Source organism: Cyprinodon tularosa, unplaced genomic scaffold, assembly GCF_016077235.1.
Source record: "Cyprinodon tularosa strain WSP-4 unplaced genomic scaffold, ASM1607723v1 ctg37, whole genome shotgun sequence".
NCBI classification, from domain to species: Eukaryota; Metazoa; Chordata; class Actinopteri; order Cyprinodontiformes; family Cyprinodontidae; genus Cyprinodon; species Cyprinodon tularosa.
In genome coordinates, this window is record NW_024039085.1 from 2,600,266 (window position 1) to 2,619,336 (window position 19,071).

Consider the following 19,071-nt stretch of genomic DNA (forward strand, 5'->3'; position numbering starts at 1 on the left):
CTCCAAGGGAACTAGGGAAAAAGAGACACAAGAGGGCAACAGAGGGCAAACAAGAAATACCTAAGAACCCAAATAAAATAAAATAAATAACTAGTAGAACACAAAATGGAAATGAAACCAATAAACAAGAAAACACAGAAAGACATGAATCAAAGTGTAACTGAAAATGCAAAACAAAAAAAACAAAAATAAACAGAATCAAAAAGTGCAGAGTCATGACAAATTGGTCCAGAGGACAGTTTAAAATGTACAGAAGGCACCCCTATCAATCTTTGGACAATATGAACCTAAAGTATTACAATTCTGGGCACAAGTAACAGGTAGCACTGTTGCCTTGTAAGAAGTTTTTATGGTGCATTTAGTAGTTCTCTTGAAACTGGCTTTCTCCTGCAGTTAAACAAAGTTGAAATTTTTTTATTTGTTTTTTTAATTAGTCTTTGTCATCCTAGGTGGGGATTGCTACCTGTTCAGGGTGCCTGCTATCTGAAAATTCTTTTTATTTTCCAATTATAAAGGCCCAATAAGTGCATACAGCCATTCTGTGTGTATCTACCTTATAAATACAACAGAAAAAGTTGAAAAAAAATATTATAAATTATAGTATTTTTATTAACAACTCAGGAAAGAAATACATATTTTAGATGTAATGAGGTATTACTTCAATTAAATCACTTTCCCACTGGTTACGGAACTGTGATAAATAAGGAATAAATAAACGACCAGGTATTCAATTAAATTCAGAAATTCAGATTCAATTCAAAAAGTAAACTTACAGTGGGTGCTTGGTGATCTTTTTAGATTAAAAAGCAAGAAAACCTCCATTCCAAATAGATGGATTTCAGAAAAAGAACTTTAGAAAGTAACAGTTTTAACTCATTAGCTAGTATGGCATCCTCAAAGTGTCCTGCTTCTTGCCTGAGCCACCTTGGAGTTTGTTCTGCGATCTAAAGCGTTGCATATAAAGTCACCAGCTTCTATGACTCTGTCAAGGTTCACTCCCTGTGAAACAGATGCCACATTCATTAAATATGTTTTAAACTTTTTAAAACTCAAGGCATGATCAAATTTAGGTAAATACAAACAGGTTATTTTGCAAATAAATCCCAGTCAGTTTTACCAAAGAATTAAACTGCAATAAAAATATTCCACCAGCAGGGGTAGGGATTGTAAAAGAGTTGGAGCATTCAGGTGTGCAGGGCCTTTCTCGTGCAAGTTGTGTAAAGCCATTGATATTAGAAAAATAAACTTTTACAGAGCAGCATATTTGCAGAGCAATCAGTTCATGTAAATATGGTCTGAAAGGTTGTATGAGTTTGGGTTTTGGGGGGATTACTGAGACAAGAAATATGGCAGTCCTGCCAAAGTGAACTGTAAAAGGAAACTTACAGTTTCAATGCCCATGCCATGGAGCATGTAAAGAACATCCTCTGTTGAAACATTGCCAGATGAACCCTGTGCATAGGGGCATCCACCAAGGCCTGCCACTGCTGAATCCACCACTGAGACTCCCATCTGCAAGGACAGACAACAGGGACATTCAGCACGTCCAAGAAAACTCCACATCATATTAAATCCAGGAACAACCTTGTTCTATTTGATTGTTCTGTCTGCTGCCCTGCACCTTGCCAAGCCTGTGGTCATGTTTTACAGCTATTTCAGAGAACTGTGGGCTGCAATGCTGAAGATGAGAGGGCAAAGAAAAGTCCCCACATTATGGCTTAGTCATCCCCTATGCCAGCACCGCATAATTATGATTTTTTTTTCCTAAGAGAGGAATATTATAAATACTGAACAGAGCATTTTATGTGTTACTGATCCTCCTGATTTTTCATGTTTTTACAAGTCGATTCTGCCCTTAACCACAGGGATTCTCTTCTTGCCACAGCAGGGAGAATGTTATTTCTTCTTAAACCCTCCTGATCTCCAGACTTGTCAATGTGACACTTCTCTGTGAATGAAAACTTCAAGAAAACCAATAACTGTTGCATTTTATAATGTTCCTGTTAAGGTAAAGTTATTTAAAAAAGAATTTATACCTTAAAAAATTGTTACAGTACAGCCATAAGAATAATTACTTAAATAATTAGAAATACTGCACTGCATTTGGTCTAATTGTTATGTAATATACAAGCATAAAGAGATGCATAATTGGGAAGTGAAAATAAAATCAAAGATGGTGAAAAAATGTGTAAGAAATAAGGTATGGGGTTGTAATCTTCAATTTGTTCTTTATCTGGTCTCCTAATTGAAATTTTGAACAGTCTTTGATGTTAACATGTAATCCTGAACACATTTTTGCATAATTTCTTTTCCAGAATTATCCTTTTTTAATCTCAATCCATCAAACCATCAGCTCCCCTTTTTTGCTGAAGAAAACCAGCCCCACAGCATGATTATATCACCACCATGTTCAACTAAGGGTAGGATCAGGATAATGTTGTGACAATTTAAACTTTTATCTCCCTTGACCATAGCACCTTCCATCTGCTTTGTTAACAAACTGTAGGTAAGAAATTTTCAGTAAAACCAAATCATTTTTACCTTTTATCAGGGATGGAAGTAACATTCACTAGAATAGGTCCTCTCCATTAACAATGATTTAGTAAAGTTTTGCTCTTTTCAAAGCTGGAGATGCTGTATGGAACTACAGTACTTGGGATCAGTGTGTGGCTTCTGATTACTTCCTGGTTCCTGAGCCAATCATATAAGCCAATCCTGAGCCATACCAAATTTAGAGCTGGTATGTTGGCAAAAAATGATGAAATGATGAGGGAAACCAAGGCCCTCATCAACAAGCTTTTTTTTTATATGGGATTAAACTCCACACAAGTGGACCCTATGGAGGCAGTGGGTTGTTCTGGATTTTAATTTTGGCATTCAGTTTAAAGTCCATGGGTAAACATATTCAACCAGATTTTCAAATTTTGCTTTTTCAAAATTATTTTATATCTACTTCTCTTGTTTTAATGTATGCGTCACAATCATATATATACTACTATGACTGAAAATCCTATCCAATATGTAGAAGTGGTTTGATGTAAAAAAAAAAAAAAAAAAAAAACAGATATTTCAAAGGATATAAAAAGTCCTGTAGGACCTAAAGTCTTTTGTATCACAAACATGTTTGTTTACCAAAATTTTGTTTCAAGTAAGAGTGGATATGTTTTTTGCTCTTTATATGTAAATTATAATCACACAAAGAGGAATAGTACATTTTTAGTTGGGTTTTTTTTTGGCTGACACCCAATCTAATGTTTTTAAATAGTGCCTGAAAAATCACACTGCTGATTCTTTGCTTCAGTTTGTTTCTTGTCAAGTAAAGGAAAAATATAATTATCCTTAAATGCAATCAGTATTTCAACTAAAAACATTCATATAATAGACAAAAGAATTATGTTTTTTCTATGCAAATCTTACAAGCCACCACAAGTATACTGCTTGTTTTCACCCCAAAATACATTGAAGCCAGACCTTCTGTTTTCAGTCAGTCTCAGGATGTTTTCCATATGTCTCTGGGACTGTCATGAGAATATTAAAGTTGTTTTCCAGCTTCTGTGTCAGAGCCAGATGTCAGAGGATCCTACAGTGAGACTAAATTAACAGTGCTCCTCTCAATGGCAGTCGGATCATGTTGAGCTTCCATCCCGCAGAGCACGACCAGGGAACTTAAATTAAAAAGGACCTCTACAGCTATTTTGGAACAATGCAGCTAATTGGCTGTTTTTCCTGCAGACAAGAACCTGCCTCTTTCAGGGTTTGTCTGAGCCAGCAGTAATTGCTGTTTGTGTTGGCAAAGAGAGGGGAGGAGGTGTACGTTACCCGTGCACCAGATTTCCAGACCTTGGTGGAAGCCAGAGGAGGATACTTTTCAAGGCAGGTCTTATTTTTTTTCTTTGTAGTATAAACACATCTTTCATGCCAATCGTCCTCCTCTAAGCTGCCACCACTGAAAGGTCACAAGCCTTCAGCATGAACGTACCCCTTCAGCAGCATTATCCGTACCTCTAATCATCCAGGAACTGGTGGTCAGTGCTTAAGCTCTAAACCCCTCAGTTAGATTTACAGTACCCAGAAACCAGATGTTTGATCCACATTAAAAAGCCATATTCACTAGGAGGTGGCTATGAAAAAAACAATGCATTCCTGGATAAAGACAATATGCCTTTTCAAACTCTAATGATGCAGGGAAAGTTTGTAGACATTCTAAACTACAATTGGATGAAGGTGTGAGATGGACAAGCTCCCAATAAAGGCTGTCAAAGGAGATACTGTGTATATATAAGCAACTGAAACTGAAATGACAGATATCAGACAAAGACGTATATAACCACCATTTCCAGGAATAAAGAAAAGGCTTGCATCAGGAAAAAATATGATATGCCAAAGATGCCCACAGGATAGAACTGTACTTTATTATTTAGAATTGTACTTTTTAATATCCGTATTCATAAAAGAAATTTACAAATTTAGTCAATTTCTATTCCATGTAAACCATTTTATGGATTAGTGGGTTAATCTCATAAATCCAAATACAGTCAGTCTTTGGTAATATTCTAGGCACTTTAAAACACTTACAAAATTCATTAGAAAAGTTATGGAGCTGATTTTCTTTTTTTATTCAGTTTTATTATTTAAAACAATAATGCGTATTCTATAAAAATTATATGTGTAAAATAATTCAGTGGTACCATTTAAATGCAGCATTCCAGCCTAATTACGGTACACAGTTTGGGAACTAACTGTGGCAGTTTACATGTTTGCTGTATGTATTTATAGACAACCTATTGTTAGCTTAATTGTAATTATAAGCCTGTAAGCACTATCAGCTAGAGCAGGACTTAAACTATGTGTGTAGTATATCAAGTTAAGCTATGCATGTTTCAGGTGACATGTTATTAGCATATTATGGCTTTTTTCTTGTTTTTACTGCCTTAGAGCAGAATATCATACATGAACAGCTGAACCTTCGGTTGAAATAACACTAATCCTATCTGTAGTGATGAAAAAAGAGCATAGTGGAAACTGCAGCATCATAAGTTAGTCATCAGTGAGTGAAAACAGGTATAATACTCCTGAAACATAACAGGTTAATTTACTCGCCTTTAAAGCAGCACATACATGGATATGACATTAATGTCCTGATCTTTAATAAATCAGACAAATACTCAGAATCTATCCCTTAATATTATTTCATCTTGGAGTTCTGATCAATTTTATGTCTAGCTTTTATCGAATCGTACAGATTGATTCTACAGATATTTGTTGGACGAATGGGTAGTTCAGAGGATGACACCATGATGCCCAATTATGTATTTTCTTAATTACTAAACACTATAAATAAATACATTCATTGTTATTGGTAATATAACTTAGACTTAGACTCAGCTTTATTTATCCCTTGGGATTACTCTTTCAGAGAAATTCTGGTTCCAGTAGCTTATATGGAGAACAAAGAACAGAGTTAAAGCAAGATGCCACTAAAGATAGAAATACAGCAGGAATTATAAAGAGGGTATATAGTACAAAATAGCATAAGAAAAGTTGTAATGTCCCAGAGTATGTTTCCTTTAGATATAAAATATCTGCACAGTAAAGAGGTAAGGGAAAGAGAGGGAAAGGGAAAGGCTAGGCAGTAGTTGACTTTTTTTTATTATTGCACATGCACTGCAGAAGTGGAAGATTTTTTGAACAACTGCAACACAGCCACAAATTCAAATGCCACTTGACATTTTACAGCAGGCAAAACTGATGCTGCAGTGGATTAGGCGCTGCTTGCTAAACTAATATCAACGGTTCATGCAATGGGGTTCCATAGTCAAACAGCTCCATCATAACTAATATGCTTACATTATAGAGTAAAATGCAAAGCATTAGAGGAAGCAATGTAAAATACAACTGCAGCCGTAATTTAATTCATGTTTTTATTTGAATTTAATTGTTTGTGAATGGATTGTGGTGGGCTGTTTATAAGTTTATAAAATTTAGCCCCTCATGTCTATTGAATAAACTCTCAAAGATCCATTATATTTTTAACGCAAGTTGTGTAAGAACATATCTGTTTTCAAAAGATGAAACCTCTCCATTAGAGCTCTTTTGGAACATTGGTTATAATTTATATATAAGTATAATCGTAAATCTAGTTGAAACCTTCACACTAGAGTAAAAAATATTTAAACAGTTTAATATATGGTGGGAAAATATTACATTATGTGGATTAAGAAGGGGATGTACCGTAACTCATGTTTTTATGTGTAAGACTGATGAGCAAATAGTTTTAGAATTGAGGAACAAATCTCCTTGTTTTACTGTAAAGAAATTTTCTGATAAATAAAATGCATTATTTATATATTAAAAACTGTTGCCTGTTTTAGTTCGAGAATTTTGATGGATAAAACATTTGATCCCAAACTATAGAATCATTTAACTCTAACCTGAATTGTACCAGTGATCCAAGCATGTCATTCCATCATATTTAAATGATTAGAAGCAAATGTTAGGTTCAGTAGCTACTTTAGATGTTTTGATCAATTGGGTTTGAAAGAATGTATCAGTTGTCTAAACTTTGTAATTTTTCTTTGAGCCAGAGAATATTGGAATGTGATTTCCAAATAAAAAACATTAGGAAAAATTCCTTTAAATAGTTTTCCCATGAAATGCGGCACTAACCAACACTAATTACAATGTCTTTCTCTGATTAATATTAAAGATTACGTTATCAACAAATGAATCCAACAAGAAATTCCTATAATTGCATGTTACTGTCGTACGTAAGCCATATTCGAAATACCCCAGATGCAGTAGTACAATCTACACAAATATTGCAGGAAACCAAAAAGAATTTCCATGCCAGGCCTGTGAAATCTAAGCACATACATTATCTTTGTGTGACCTACCACAGTAGGTTTCAGACAAAGCTCCCCCAACCTCCTGGAAAAAAAAAAAAAGTTACAAAGACAGAGGAATGTCTTTATCGGGAACAAAAGAGGTGACTCAGGGCTGACAGCACTGGGGGAATTCATTTCTCTCTCTGTTGGTGGTGTGGAGTTCTGGCACACGGTAATGAAAAACTATGATAAAATCTTTCATTTCCTTCTTGTTTATAGGTGAGCAAATGGCAAGCTAAGTATTCTCGGCTGCTATTATTTTCTCTGAGTATGCCACAGCTGTGATGAATCATATATGATGTGCAGAATAATTTTACAGATGTACAGTGTTCCCTTTATCCCACTGTATAACGTTACAGCTTTAGAACCCCTGGAAACATTGCCATTTAAAACTAACAATGTGGAGTCTTTCTCAAGCCTAACTTGCAATCAATTTTGACAGCAACATTAGTTGTAAATTGAATATTGTACTTCAACATTTATGCATTTTATATTGCAGCCAAAATAAATTTTGTGTGCACAACCTCCAACAAAGAAGGTAGTTTAAAAACTTTATTATTCAAGGCTTCAGTACTATTCACTACATTCTCAGCACAGAGTAACCTGAAAGGATCATTTTCCGGTGGCTTTAAGCACAGCATTGTCAGGGAGTTCAACAGCCAAGCGACAGACGAGTTAGGAGCCCCCCAGGGTCCTTCCATCCACCTCTCTCCCAGTTGCTTTGTCCTACAGACACCGAATAGGTGAGCCTTTGTCCTGACCCCCTCACATCTGCTGACCCACCCAGCCCCCAATGGGCTTCCTCATGTGCAATGACAATGTGCTTCAGAGAACTGATACAGCCATATCTTAGTTACCTCTGTTTTATGTCTGTATATATGTCAGGTTTGCACTTGCCGCAGGCAAAGCGTTGAAAAACACCCAAATTATGCTTTTGTGGGTTATTATGAGGCACATCAATGAGAGTCCTCTAAATTTAACTTTGAAGGTATGGTTTACTGAAAAAAATTCTAAACATTTGTTTAAGATACTGTATTTTTCATTGTGATTATTGCGGGAGTAGTGTTACTTTTCTGTGTTTACTCTTCTTCTTAAATTGTGTTTTAAAAGCTTTCTTTGCTTGATTTTAAACATTCAGTTAATTTGTGGAAATTATGCATTATAAATTAAATTCACTTAGAATAGCCATGCTAGAAAACAAATTCTTGCTTCCAACTCATTAAATATTGACACTTGGTCAAGAATCAATTCAAACATTAAATCAATGACAAGTTGGGGGCGCCCTATCCTGACTTAATTTAGGCAAAACAGGTGTAGGCATGATTACTGCGTTTCACCAAAGTTTCACTAATGCAAGAGAGGGTCAAGCAATAAGTGATATCCAGTGCATAAGAGGCTGTGCAGCTGATCATGGAGTTCAAGGAGAAATCAAGATGGAATCTGCCCTCTACTTGTAATCGCACACATGATCAGTAGTAGAAGCCTGTCAAGATTTCAAATTTCTAATTTAAAAAAGGGAAATACTGTTGCAACCAACAGAACTAGGAGAGGGGGATGTCAGAGTGTTTCTGATAAATTAAATGTGTGAGTAAATAGAAATTAGTTTAAGAGACATATGGAAATCAAATGGCTTTAATCAGTGTCATTTTTGACAAAATTTTACATAAATGTTAGCCCTAGCCTTTTGCCGAAAGTATAATTGATTTTCTTCTTTTAATTCATATTTATTAAAACAAAAATCTTGCATTTCCAAAAAAAAGGACAAAATTTTGCAGTCAATGAAATGTACACTTTCTTCCACAATTAACTTTATTAGTAACATCAGCAGTGATGTACTCAGCTGGCAACAGGTGTAAACCAATTACACAACCTTATTCAACATTTTAAGCTCTGACTAATCACACTGTCTCTAGTTCATCAAGGCAAAGAAAAGATTTAGGCACTTACACTTTTCAAATTTAACTATATCTGTATGAACACATCTAATGGTATAAATTGAATTGCAGCTGCAAAATAAATAAATAAATAAATAAAACAAAAAACAGGATGACCATTCTCTGAATTTACACTACTTGCAGAGAAATGTCTGGGTAAGAGTTACTGTAGAGCAAGTTGAGCTGTTCTTTGGGTCCAATTAAGGCAGTCAAGTAAATTAACCCTTCTCTAAAGACGTGCTAACATTCATGCAGATAAGTATCAGGGAAGACAAAAGGTTGATGTTCATCCCTGAAAAAAACAGGTTATTGTGCTCTACCTAAAATTCAGGTCCCTCATCCAGAACCTGCCCTATAAAGGGACAGACCATATCTGACACACCTGTGTTTGAGGGTGCCTTTTATAAGCTAGGTTCTTTTCACAAAGTGAATAAGAAAAATATTCTGATATTTTAATTGTATAATTGTAGTTGTATAATTCTATAGATGTAATGTATATAATTGTATATAATTCTATAGATGTTTGGTTAAGTAAAAAATGCTTATACATAATTGTTGGGAATACATTTTGTGATATGTATCCGATAATTTGTAATTTTTGTTCACATGCATTTGGTTCAAATGGTGCTAATACCCTCTGTGTTATTTATGGTGCCCCACAGTGCTGGATTTAACAAAGACATAATTTCAATGAAAGTTCAATCCATAAGCCGCTATATGATTACAAACAGCCCTTTCGACGTGTTTTTTTTATTTTCACAACGCTGGTTGGAAGTGCAAAATAGCTTAGCCACATCGCTTCCAGCGGGCGGATGGTCTTCTGAGGGATCTCCTCCCAGACCTGGACTAAAGCATCTGCCAACTCCTGGATAGTCTGTGCCACAATGTAATGTTAGTCCATGGTTGATAGATCAAGAAATGATCTTCCATATCAAATTAAGGTCTGGGGAACGGGAAGACCAGTCCGTAGCTTCAGTGCCTTCATCCTGTAGGAACTGCTAACCCACTCCAGCCACATGAGGTCTAGCATTGTTCTGCATTAGGAGGAACTCAGGGACAACTGCACCAGCATATGGTCTCACAAGGGTTCTGAGGATCTCATCTCGGTAGAAGAAATATCAGCTGTGCTGCTGCCAATACAACTTTGTTTATAGATGTTGGAGATCTGCCTGTTTTGCCAGTGTAGTCCTGTTTCTCTGACTGTGACTGGCTGGGTGTGCTCTCTTCATCCTCTGACATGGGAGTTGGCTCAGAGCTCGTCTGCCTGACTGTGTGTTTTCCTGAACGGGGCCTCCTTTTACAGTTGTTTTTTTGTATCTCTGGTTCTGTCTCCTTGAACCCCAGTCGGCCTCGGCAGATGGCTGCTCACACTGAGCTTGGTTCTACTGGAGGTTTCTTCCTCTTAAAAGGGAGTTTTTTTCTCTCCACTGTCGCTACAAGCATGCTTAGTGTGAGGGATTGCATTCCAATCAATGAGTCGATGCAATCAACTGGTTTTCTTTAGATAGAAAACTTAAAGTCAATCTGACTGTATGATCTGGTGAACTGTAAAGTGTCTTGAGATGACATGTGTTGTAAATTAGCGCTATATAAATAAACTGAATTGAATTGAATTGGTATCTCCTGTAAGGTCAGTCATGGTACTTATGGTGAGCACATGGAAGGTTGCGTGTGGCCCTCCAAAGAAATGCCATCCGACATCATTACTGCCAAACTGGTCATTCTGAAGGATGTTCCAGGCAACAGATCGCTCTCCACAGTCTCCAGACTCTGTCATGTCTGTCACATGGCTTAATATGAACCTGCTTTCATCATGAAAGAGCACAGGACACCAGTGGCGAATTTTTCCCGGTGTTCTCTGGCAAAAAAGTACCATCAATATTCAAAAGTGATCAAAACATTGGCCAGAAAGAATATGTGCTGAGAAGTAATCTGTGATCCCAACCTGCAGAATCACTCTTTTATTGAGTGTTTATTGCTAATTACCAATAATTTCCACCAGTTGTCTATTCTATTTGGATAATAGCATGTGCCACTGATTGTCAATCAATGTTGATTCCTAAGTGTACAGTTCGCTTTTACAGATGTTTGATTTGATTGAAGTCATATTGTGTCCTATATGTGCTCCCTTTATTTATTTGAGCAATTTAGATATCTGCATTGGTATCAAAACATCAGAGCATCTTTAACCAAAAATTCCCAGTTTACTGTATAATGCTGCAAAGTGATATGTAGGCTTTAATTAAAACCATGAAACTTCAAGTTTAAAAGAAACCATTACAGACCTATGTAACCCTCTTTGAAATGGTCACGGGTTGTGTTGTTTTGAATTCATGCATTTATTTTAAGTGTTCAACATTTAATGTGTTAAAGTTGTAATAAATAAGTTAAAACCGTTGTTTATGCAGAACAGTATATCTTAAAAATATGAATAAATCTAATGTTTGGTTAAAAAACGTTTGTTAGAAAGAATCTTCACATCTTGTTTTATTTTGAAATGTCTCGTGTTGCATAAAGGAAGTAGTGTAGAGCAGAAGGATTTTACTGGTTTCTCATTGGTCCATATACAGGAAGTGGGAGGTGCAACAGGGAGACAGGAAGTGGCAGGAGAGTGTTGTAGCTTGACCACGGAGAAAAAACGTGCCGAAGTTTGCTAAAAAACGGAGTTTTGTTGATGTTTGTGGACTTTCAACTCGACAGTCATTTTAAAATATCAGCTCTACATCGTTGTCTGCAACTACTAGTATTGTTTCAACCCGAAATTTGCTGTATAGTAGCTGTGAGTATTGTTTCAGTGCTCGCTAATGCATTAGCATTCACCAGCAAAGTGAATGCATTTTCAGTACTGGGAGCTAGCTCAGCTAACAGAGACTCTAGTAAAGTTTCCGGCGTGGAAGCTGGGAGAGTCAAGCACTGTGCAGAGAGGTGAGCAATACTGATTTCTATGGATCTGATTCGGAGGACTGCATCTTCACTGGACTTTTCTGCTGCATGCTGAGTTGCTGGGGACCGAGAGACTGGTGAAGAGTGATCAACATCCTGCATCCATCTTCCTTTATCAGCCGGGACCAAAGGACAGGTTCATTACCAGACGGATCCAAACTTTTGGGAGAGGTACCACACTCCAACTGTTCCACATCATATCAGGCCTGCAACGGGGGAATTTTGGTTTATTTTTAACTTTATGCCGGCTTAGATGTGAGTTAGGAAGTGTGGGCCCACATATTTTAATTAAGTTGGACAATTGAAACTGAAACTTTATTACAGAGAGAAATTTATTTTTATTTTATTTTTTGAAAACATCTCAATTGTTTGTTTGTTTGTTTTGCTCAATATAAGTTCAAAGTTCATAAAGTGTTGTGAGTTGTTTGGTTATTTCAAATCATTAGATAAGAAATAAGCAGATTTAAGACTGGATTATAACCCTGATTCTGATTTCCTTAGGTTGTGTTTAAAGTTGTTACTGTCCTCAGAGGTAAGTCAAACTCAAGTCAAAAAAGTAAATAGAGTTTAAGGGGTTTTTTACGAACTCAGGGGCCCTTACCTACTTCAATGGGGTATAGGTGGGCTACACCTAGATATAGTACTTCTATGATATTTCTCTCCATGTTGTGCATCAGCAGACCTTACCTGAAGAGCAGTAAGAATGTTGGGAAGTGCTTGACCATAGGTGTCATGGCAGTGAACTGCAAGAGATTTAATTGGCACATCTTTCATCACCTTCTGCAGCATCTTGAACATGGAGCCAGGTGTACCAACGCCAATAGTATCTCCCAACGAAATCTCATAACAACCCATTTCATATAACCCTTTTGCTACCTAAAGAAGGAAAAAATTGTGTTAATGTCTTTTTACAATGAGATAATTGCACTGAAAAATCAGTGATTCAACGAGCAATATGTAAAGTATGTTTTAGTTCATTTTCAGTCTGTAGTTTCAAAATACCTAAAGGAGCTACATACTAGGGTTACTAAATGTATATTCAATAAATACTCCAGCAACAAGATGTGACATGCTAACATACAAGTAGGTAGTTTAAAGTAGCAGCGTTTATCTCATAAATGGATTTCATTAGACAAGTATATGTGAAAGAAAATAATAATGTAAATACAGTTTTACCTCAGCAACCTTTGAGGGATCAATGTTTCCCTCATAGGGGCACCCGAGGGCACAAGAAACGTATCTGAAATAGAGAAAAAAAGTTATTAGTAGTACTTATTAGTACTTATTTAAGCCTAAACTGTCTAAAATACTACAATTGAGGTAAGAAAACATGTTTTCTTTTTCTTTTTTTCTTTTGGTTTCAAAGACAGCTGTCTTTGCTGGGAGACACTCTAGGCCAATTTGGACTTGTGAGTTTGGGATAATTCAAAATAATCTGGCTACCATATGGAATTATGCTCTCTGGTTTGTTTTTTCTTCTTTGAAAAAATAGTGTTTTTGACCATTGTAAATTCATGGCATTACAGGGATAGTGAGATCCTTAATTTGTCTTTGTGGTAACTGATATAAAATATTTGGATTACAAACCCACGAACAGGGATTTGTCGATCTTTGGCAGCACTAATGACCTCCTCAAACCGCAACATGCTTTCAGCAATGGAACAGTTGATATTTTTTCTGCTGAAGGTTTCAGATGCAGAGCCGAACACAGCTACTTCAGTGGCACCAGCTGAAACCTTGAACAGCAAAGAACATGACTTTGAAAAGACTGTTTGAGTAATATTTTTATAGAGGCAAAAAAAAGATTTAATGACACATTGATTGCATAAACTCCATTTTATCAATTACTGGCACAAATCACCAAATTAAACTTACAGCATCCTGAAAACCTTGCATGTTTGGAGTCAAAACAGGGTATCTAACATGAGGTGCTCTCTGGATTCCTCTGAGGACATCTGTGTGGTCTGCCATCTAATTTTAGGCACAAAAAGATTTAAAGTATGATTAGCTTTTATAGCCAGAGTGGCACATCTTCTGATTGATATGCAAGTATCATAATCAACAGATTTTACGTTTCAAAATAATTAAACTGGTGCAAATTATTTTTTGTAAACAAATGTGGTAAATTTATTTCTTGGAATAAGAGGACAGGCAGACCCAAAATGTATGAAAACAATCAGTTGATTAAACCATAGAAACGCATTTCCCTTCATGTGTAAGCAAATAAAAACATATCTTGGCAGGAAAAAAAAGTATCTGATAAATCACCTTACATTTTGCTGTTGTACACAATAAAAAAGGGCAATTACCTGCGGTACCCACTTTGAAGAGACAAAGCTTGTGGCCTCAATCACAGAAAGGCCTGTTGTTGAAAGCATGTCGATCAGCTGGATTTTTACCCTTGTTGGTACATTTTCCTGGGAAATAATACAACTGAAAATGGTTACACATGGCTTTATTTTTTTATGTACTGTATATAAGAATTTTTTATTTTCTGGAGAAGTCGCCATGTGTAGTAAACAGTGATACTCATATACATAGGAGGTTTCTCATAGAGATGTCAAAGTACACCTTTTCATTTTGAAGTCCATCCCTTGGACCAACTTCAACAATTTTCACAAAGTCTGGATACTCATGTTCGGTAATGATCTGTAGAAAATGGAAATAAGACAAAAGCTTAGTGCAATAATAAGACATGTATCAATTCATCCAATGTGCCTTAGGGCATTTCAACCTAGACAGACAAAAGGAGAAAATAAGCAATTAGAAAGATTGTATCGACATGAATGAAAATAAATTCTTTGGTGCTCAGACCCCGGCTGAAAACATGCTGCATGTCATCATGAGCCTGGATGAATGATTTAAAAAGAGGGTAAGAGTGGTCTTTTCCCTGGGGCAAGGACGCGAGTGCTGGAATGAGCCAGAGGATGAGAGGGTCTAAGAGTGAGGAGATAAGGTGGAGATGGGTCAAAGTACGGCAGAGGTGCTGAATGGGGAAGCTGGCCCTTTGTCTCGATGAAGAGCGTCTTGAGAAAAAAGTGACTTGGGAGAAGAGGCGGTCTTTCCTTGATTGGTTGAAGCTTGAGTGAGTCAGCAGGGGTTCCACGTTAGGCTCGTTAAGAGTCTTCCGGGTTGAATTTTCACTTAAGCTTTAATATCTGAGACCAAATGAAATCCAACAGACTGAATATGGGCTTCATTTAAAAGAAAATATGGATATTTAAAAAAAAAAAAAAAAAAAAAAATATATATATATATATATATATATATATTTTTTTTTTTTGAGAAATATGTCTGGTTACTAATGAATATGATGGATTTTATCTAAAAAAAAAAAGTAGAGAAGTACATCAAACTAAGATATAGGTCTGTTAAAAAAAAAGTTACAATGGTAGCAACAGGGTTCATTTAATTTAATTAGAAAAACTTTTTTTTTTAAAAGCAATCTAATTTTGTTTGCTGTGTTAGATAAAACATTTACAGGTTGTTGCCACAAAACCTACAAAATGAAAGGAAGAATTTAACTTTCATTCCTTTTTTAAAGAAAAATATTGGAATAAGGAAATATTACAGCATGATTAGATTTTAATTTTGGAAATAACCAAATATCAATATTGCTGAAGAAAATTAAGCTATCAGCTTATCATTAATTTTCAAGTAACCAACACTCTGACGTTGGACTGAAACTCCTTCATGCTATCGAGGATTATATGTATGATTTCTAAAGGATTTCACCATGGGTTTTTTTCTGACAAGTCAATGCCAGCATGAGATGCGTTCCTTTACCACAAAGGACTTTGACAAACTTTTACAGAATTTGGCTGTTTCGGAGATGAAATCTATTGACTGGAAGTGATCATAGAGGTTAATACTGGGTAAAATGGTAATAAACTCTGTCTGTGATCCACAATATTGATAGCAAATTAAATCTAAAGGATAAGATGAGGCATAGCGAGGATTTAGCTCTGCCTGTGAACCCAAAGAGCGTCAAACAGTTGGATGCTTTTTATGTCTGATCTTATATCAAATGTGTGATAGACTGAATGATTTAAAGAAATCCTCTTACTAACCAGATTTACATCCAGGAGTAACTTGTAGTATACACTTGACTTGTGATAACAACTATCCTGCATTCTGAAACCAAAAATCCAGGATATGCAGGGATTTTCCCATGAACTTCTTTTAAGTTCTCACTTATCTTGCAAGTTTCTCACCATTGGGAGTTTGATCTATTTAAGTAACTTAGAGATCGCTGTTCTGACACAATTTTCTTTTTTTTCCATACTAAAATATATAGCAGCTTTTAACAAATTTGCTTACAGATAGGGTTGAACTTTCAAAAATGTTATCAGATTCTTAAGATTCTGTTTATTGTATGTTTTATTAGAGAAAATACTTGTATTCGCAATCTTGTCCTTTTGGTCATTACCCAGGTCGCATTACAATAAGTTAGGGGGGGACGTAGATCGTTCTATAAATCAAGTGCATTTCCCCCTGACTCAGCTCCCCCTTTACCACAACAGTCTGACACTGCAACCGCCTAAAATGTGCTCATTACTACCAGGACAGAAACCTGAAATCTAAACAGAAACCCTGGTTGAATGCTAAGTTTAGGGCTTTGCTGAAAGCTAGGCATGCTGTATTCAGGACAGGTGAGGCATCAGATCTCTGAGAGACAATAAAAAGGCTGAGTGCAAGCATTGCAGCAAAGCCACATATCGCCTGAAAATTCAGGGTCACTTCATCACCAATGACCTGTTGCCTATTTAAAACGCTTTTAATGGATCACAGGTTGCAACATCAGAGATGCAAAATGCTCAAGGGAGCACCTCATTGCTAGATGCACTCAACATGTTCTATGTCTGCTTTGTGGATCCCACCACCCATCTGCACCAGACTGATATTTTTACGTGGTACAGTAACTCACTGTTTGACCACAGCAGACATGAGGAAGAACCTTCATAGAATTAATGTAGGCTGCATGTACTGTAAGGCTGCAGGCCTGGACAACATCCCAGGGTGGGTTCCAAGAGACGGTGAATTCGCTGGCAGTCACCTTTAACAACTCACTGTCACCGACATGCTTTAAGTTTGCCGCTGTTGTAGCTGTCCTGAAATGCTCCACAGTTACAGGCCTCAATGACTATTAAATGATAGTCTTGACATCAGTAGCCGTAAAGTGTTTGGAAAAGATAGTAATGACCCAGATTAATGACTCCATCAATCTCACTGTGGACCCATATCAGTACATTTACAGAAGGAACCAATCCAGCACTGACGCCATCTCATTTGTGGTCCACACAACCCTTACCCACATGGGGGGCAGAAATTCTTAAATCCGCCTGCTCTTCCTGGATTTCTACTCTGCCTTCAAATCATCTTCCCATAAACCTTGATGCAGAAGCTCTTCACTCTTGGACTTGGTCTCCAACACGGAGAACTGAGTCCTAATAAACCTCCGACCTTGAGGATACCCAACACCATCTCTCCTCCATCACCCTCAGCACCTGCTCGCTCCAGGGCCAGATGCTGAGCCCCCTTATGTTCCCTCTGCTAAAATGTGATTGCTCTGCAAGACACCCCAGCTGTCAAGTATTGAAGTTTGCTGACAACACAGCAGTAGTGAAAAGTGCAAACAATGATAAGTCCAAATACATAGAGCTTGAACACCTGGTGCAGTGTTGCAGAGGCAATAACCTCTGCATCAACAGGGTTAATATACAGTGATGAGTTGCTGCTTCATGCCTATCCGTAATGAAAAAGTTACATTGCAAGTTATTTGTAGCACATTAAATAGATAAATAACAATACCTACCTTCTCTTCCTCTAGCCAGCTTTTCAACCAAGGGTAGTCCTCGATAATTTGCTTATAGCTCAAGCAGTGCTTTACTGTAGTAGGTACGTTACCCATTAGAATGACTGCAGCTCACCTCTTCAGGAAAAACAAAACAAAACATACAGCAGTAAATTTGCTACGCTACAACTGTGTTCTAATTCAGGCCTATATGCTTCATGAGGAAATGACATTAGAGGGAGGATGGAGACTGGGTGAACAGTGACTCAGCAGTTGTCATGGCAACCACATCTCTGGCAGGGAAAGAAAAGTGCAAGGGAGGGAGGATGTCTGGTATGAGAGATTAGCTTAGTTGAAAAATCAAACAGCTACAAAATCTTTGGACAATAAGGAAAATTGAAAGAAGAAAAATACAAAAGACACTAAAGACAAAAACAAAATAAGAAAAAACAGAGTGAGAGAAATTGGTATACTGTAGAGAATACAAAAAAATACCTTTTAGAATCATTTATAATAATATCTTTTGAAATACAAAAGAAAATTTCAAAATATTTTGGTAATCCAAAAAGAAACAAAACCAAAAACAGGATCAAAGAAATTCTAAAGATTTCCATTTCAAAGCATTGAATACAAGTCGACTTATTTACACCCGATTTGTGTTTATGTTAAATTAACAAGATGAGAGCCACTCTGTTCCCTGTTCTACTTGCAGCTAAAGACTTCAGGGAAAAAGCCAGCTTAGATTGATCTCATGTGACCTAAATCACTGAAGGCTTTCATTGCCAGACTTGCCATTGCTGCCAATGTCAACTGCATGGTGTAATAAAATCCCTTTTTAAAGAAGGTCAGCATATACCAAAGAAAGGGTCTTTCTAAACACAGATGTTAACAATAGAGAGGCTTAATGAAGCCCTTGCAATGAACCATCTCGGCACACTAAACTGCGCTCTGATGAGAGACCTGTTCCTTTTCTCTCATGGGGAGGAGGGAAATTCATGGAATCAGTTTTAATAAAGGAGTGGTTTTAAAGGCGATATATGTTGCCAAACCCTAAATGTTAAAATCCTTTCTGACTTCTGTTAATAATTACTTATCAAGTCTCCGATTGGGTGCTGAAAAAAGTTCAACTTAAAGTTTGTTTGCTGCATGTTGGATCTAAACATATTTTCTCATGTTGCTAAATTTTATGTGTTTAGTGTAATATCTATGCAACAGTGCTTTGCATATTCACTTGATATTACGTGGTTTACCTTTTGACAAAATAAATCTGTTTATATTGTTAGTCAATTTCAGACTATGGCTAACGTTTTCTTAAGATTTGCAATATTTTTTGACCGACAACTTACTTGTTTAGCATCATTTTCTCTGTTATGCTACAACAGATTTAGTTGACATCAATCTGGTTCCCATGTGATGTCAAAAGATATGCTGCTGGGTGTATCTTTGATTTGTAGTTTCCTTTCTAATATGATTAATTTGTACTTAGAAAGGGAAGCAGCATTTTAGTTGACTCCAT

The 19,071-nt window shown here is 36.5% G+C and overlaps 1 protein-coding gene across 1 annotated transcript; it reads right to left on the minus strand.

Annotated features, from left to right (window-relative positions):
• Positions 1–217: 217 nt before the first annotated feature.
• hmgcll1 (3-hydroxymethyl-3-methylglutaryl-CoA lyase-like 1) lies at positions 218–18,021 on the minus strand. Its single transcript, XM_038296333.1, has 9 exons — positions 17,577–18,021; positions 14,333–14,410; positions 14,071–14,178; positions 13,637–13,732; positions 13,349–13,497; positions 12,938–13,001; positions 12,449–12,637; positions 1,387–1,512; positions 218–999 (listed from the first exon to the last, which is right to left on the minus strand). The coding sequence occupies exons 1-9, from the start codon at positions 17,670–17,672 to the stop codon at positions 895–897; spliced, it is 1,011 nt and encodes a 336-aa protein (XP_038152261.1). The 5' UTR covers positions 17,673–18,021; the 3' UTR covers positions 218–894.
• Between the last annotated feature and the right edge of the window lie 1,050 nt (positions 18,022–19,071).

Excerpts from the sequence above, each read along its gene's own strand:
- hmgcll1 (XM_038296333.1), bottom strand. The coding sequence starts at position 17,672 with ATGGGTAACGTACCTACTACAGTAAAGCACTGCTTGAGCTATAAGCAA. Across the intron at positions 12,638-12,937 it reads ATCCCTCAAAGGTTGCTGAG|GTAGCAAAAGGGTTATATGA; the intron begins GTAAAACTGTAT and ends TTCCTTCTTTAG. Across the intron at positions 1,513-12,448 it reads ACATTCTTACTGCTCTTCAG|ATGGGAGTCTCAGTGGTGGA; the intron begins GTAAGGTCTGCT and ends CTGTCCTTGCAG.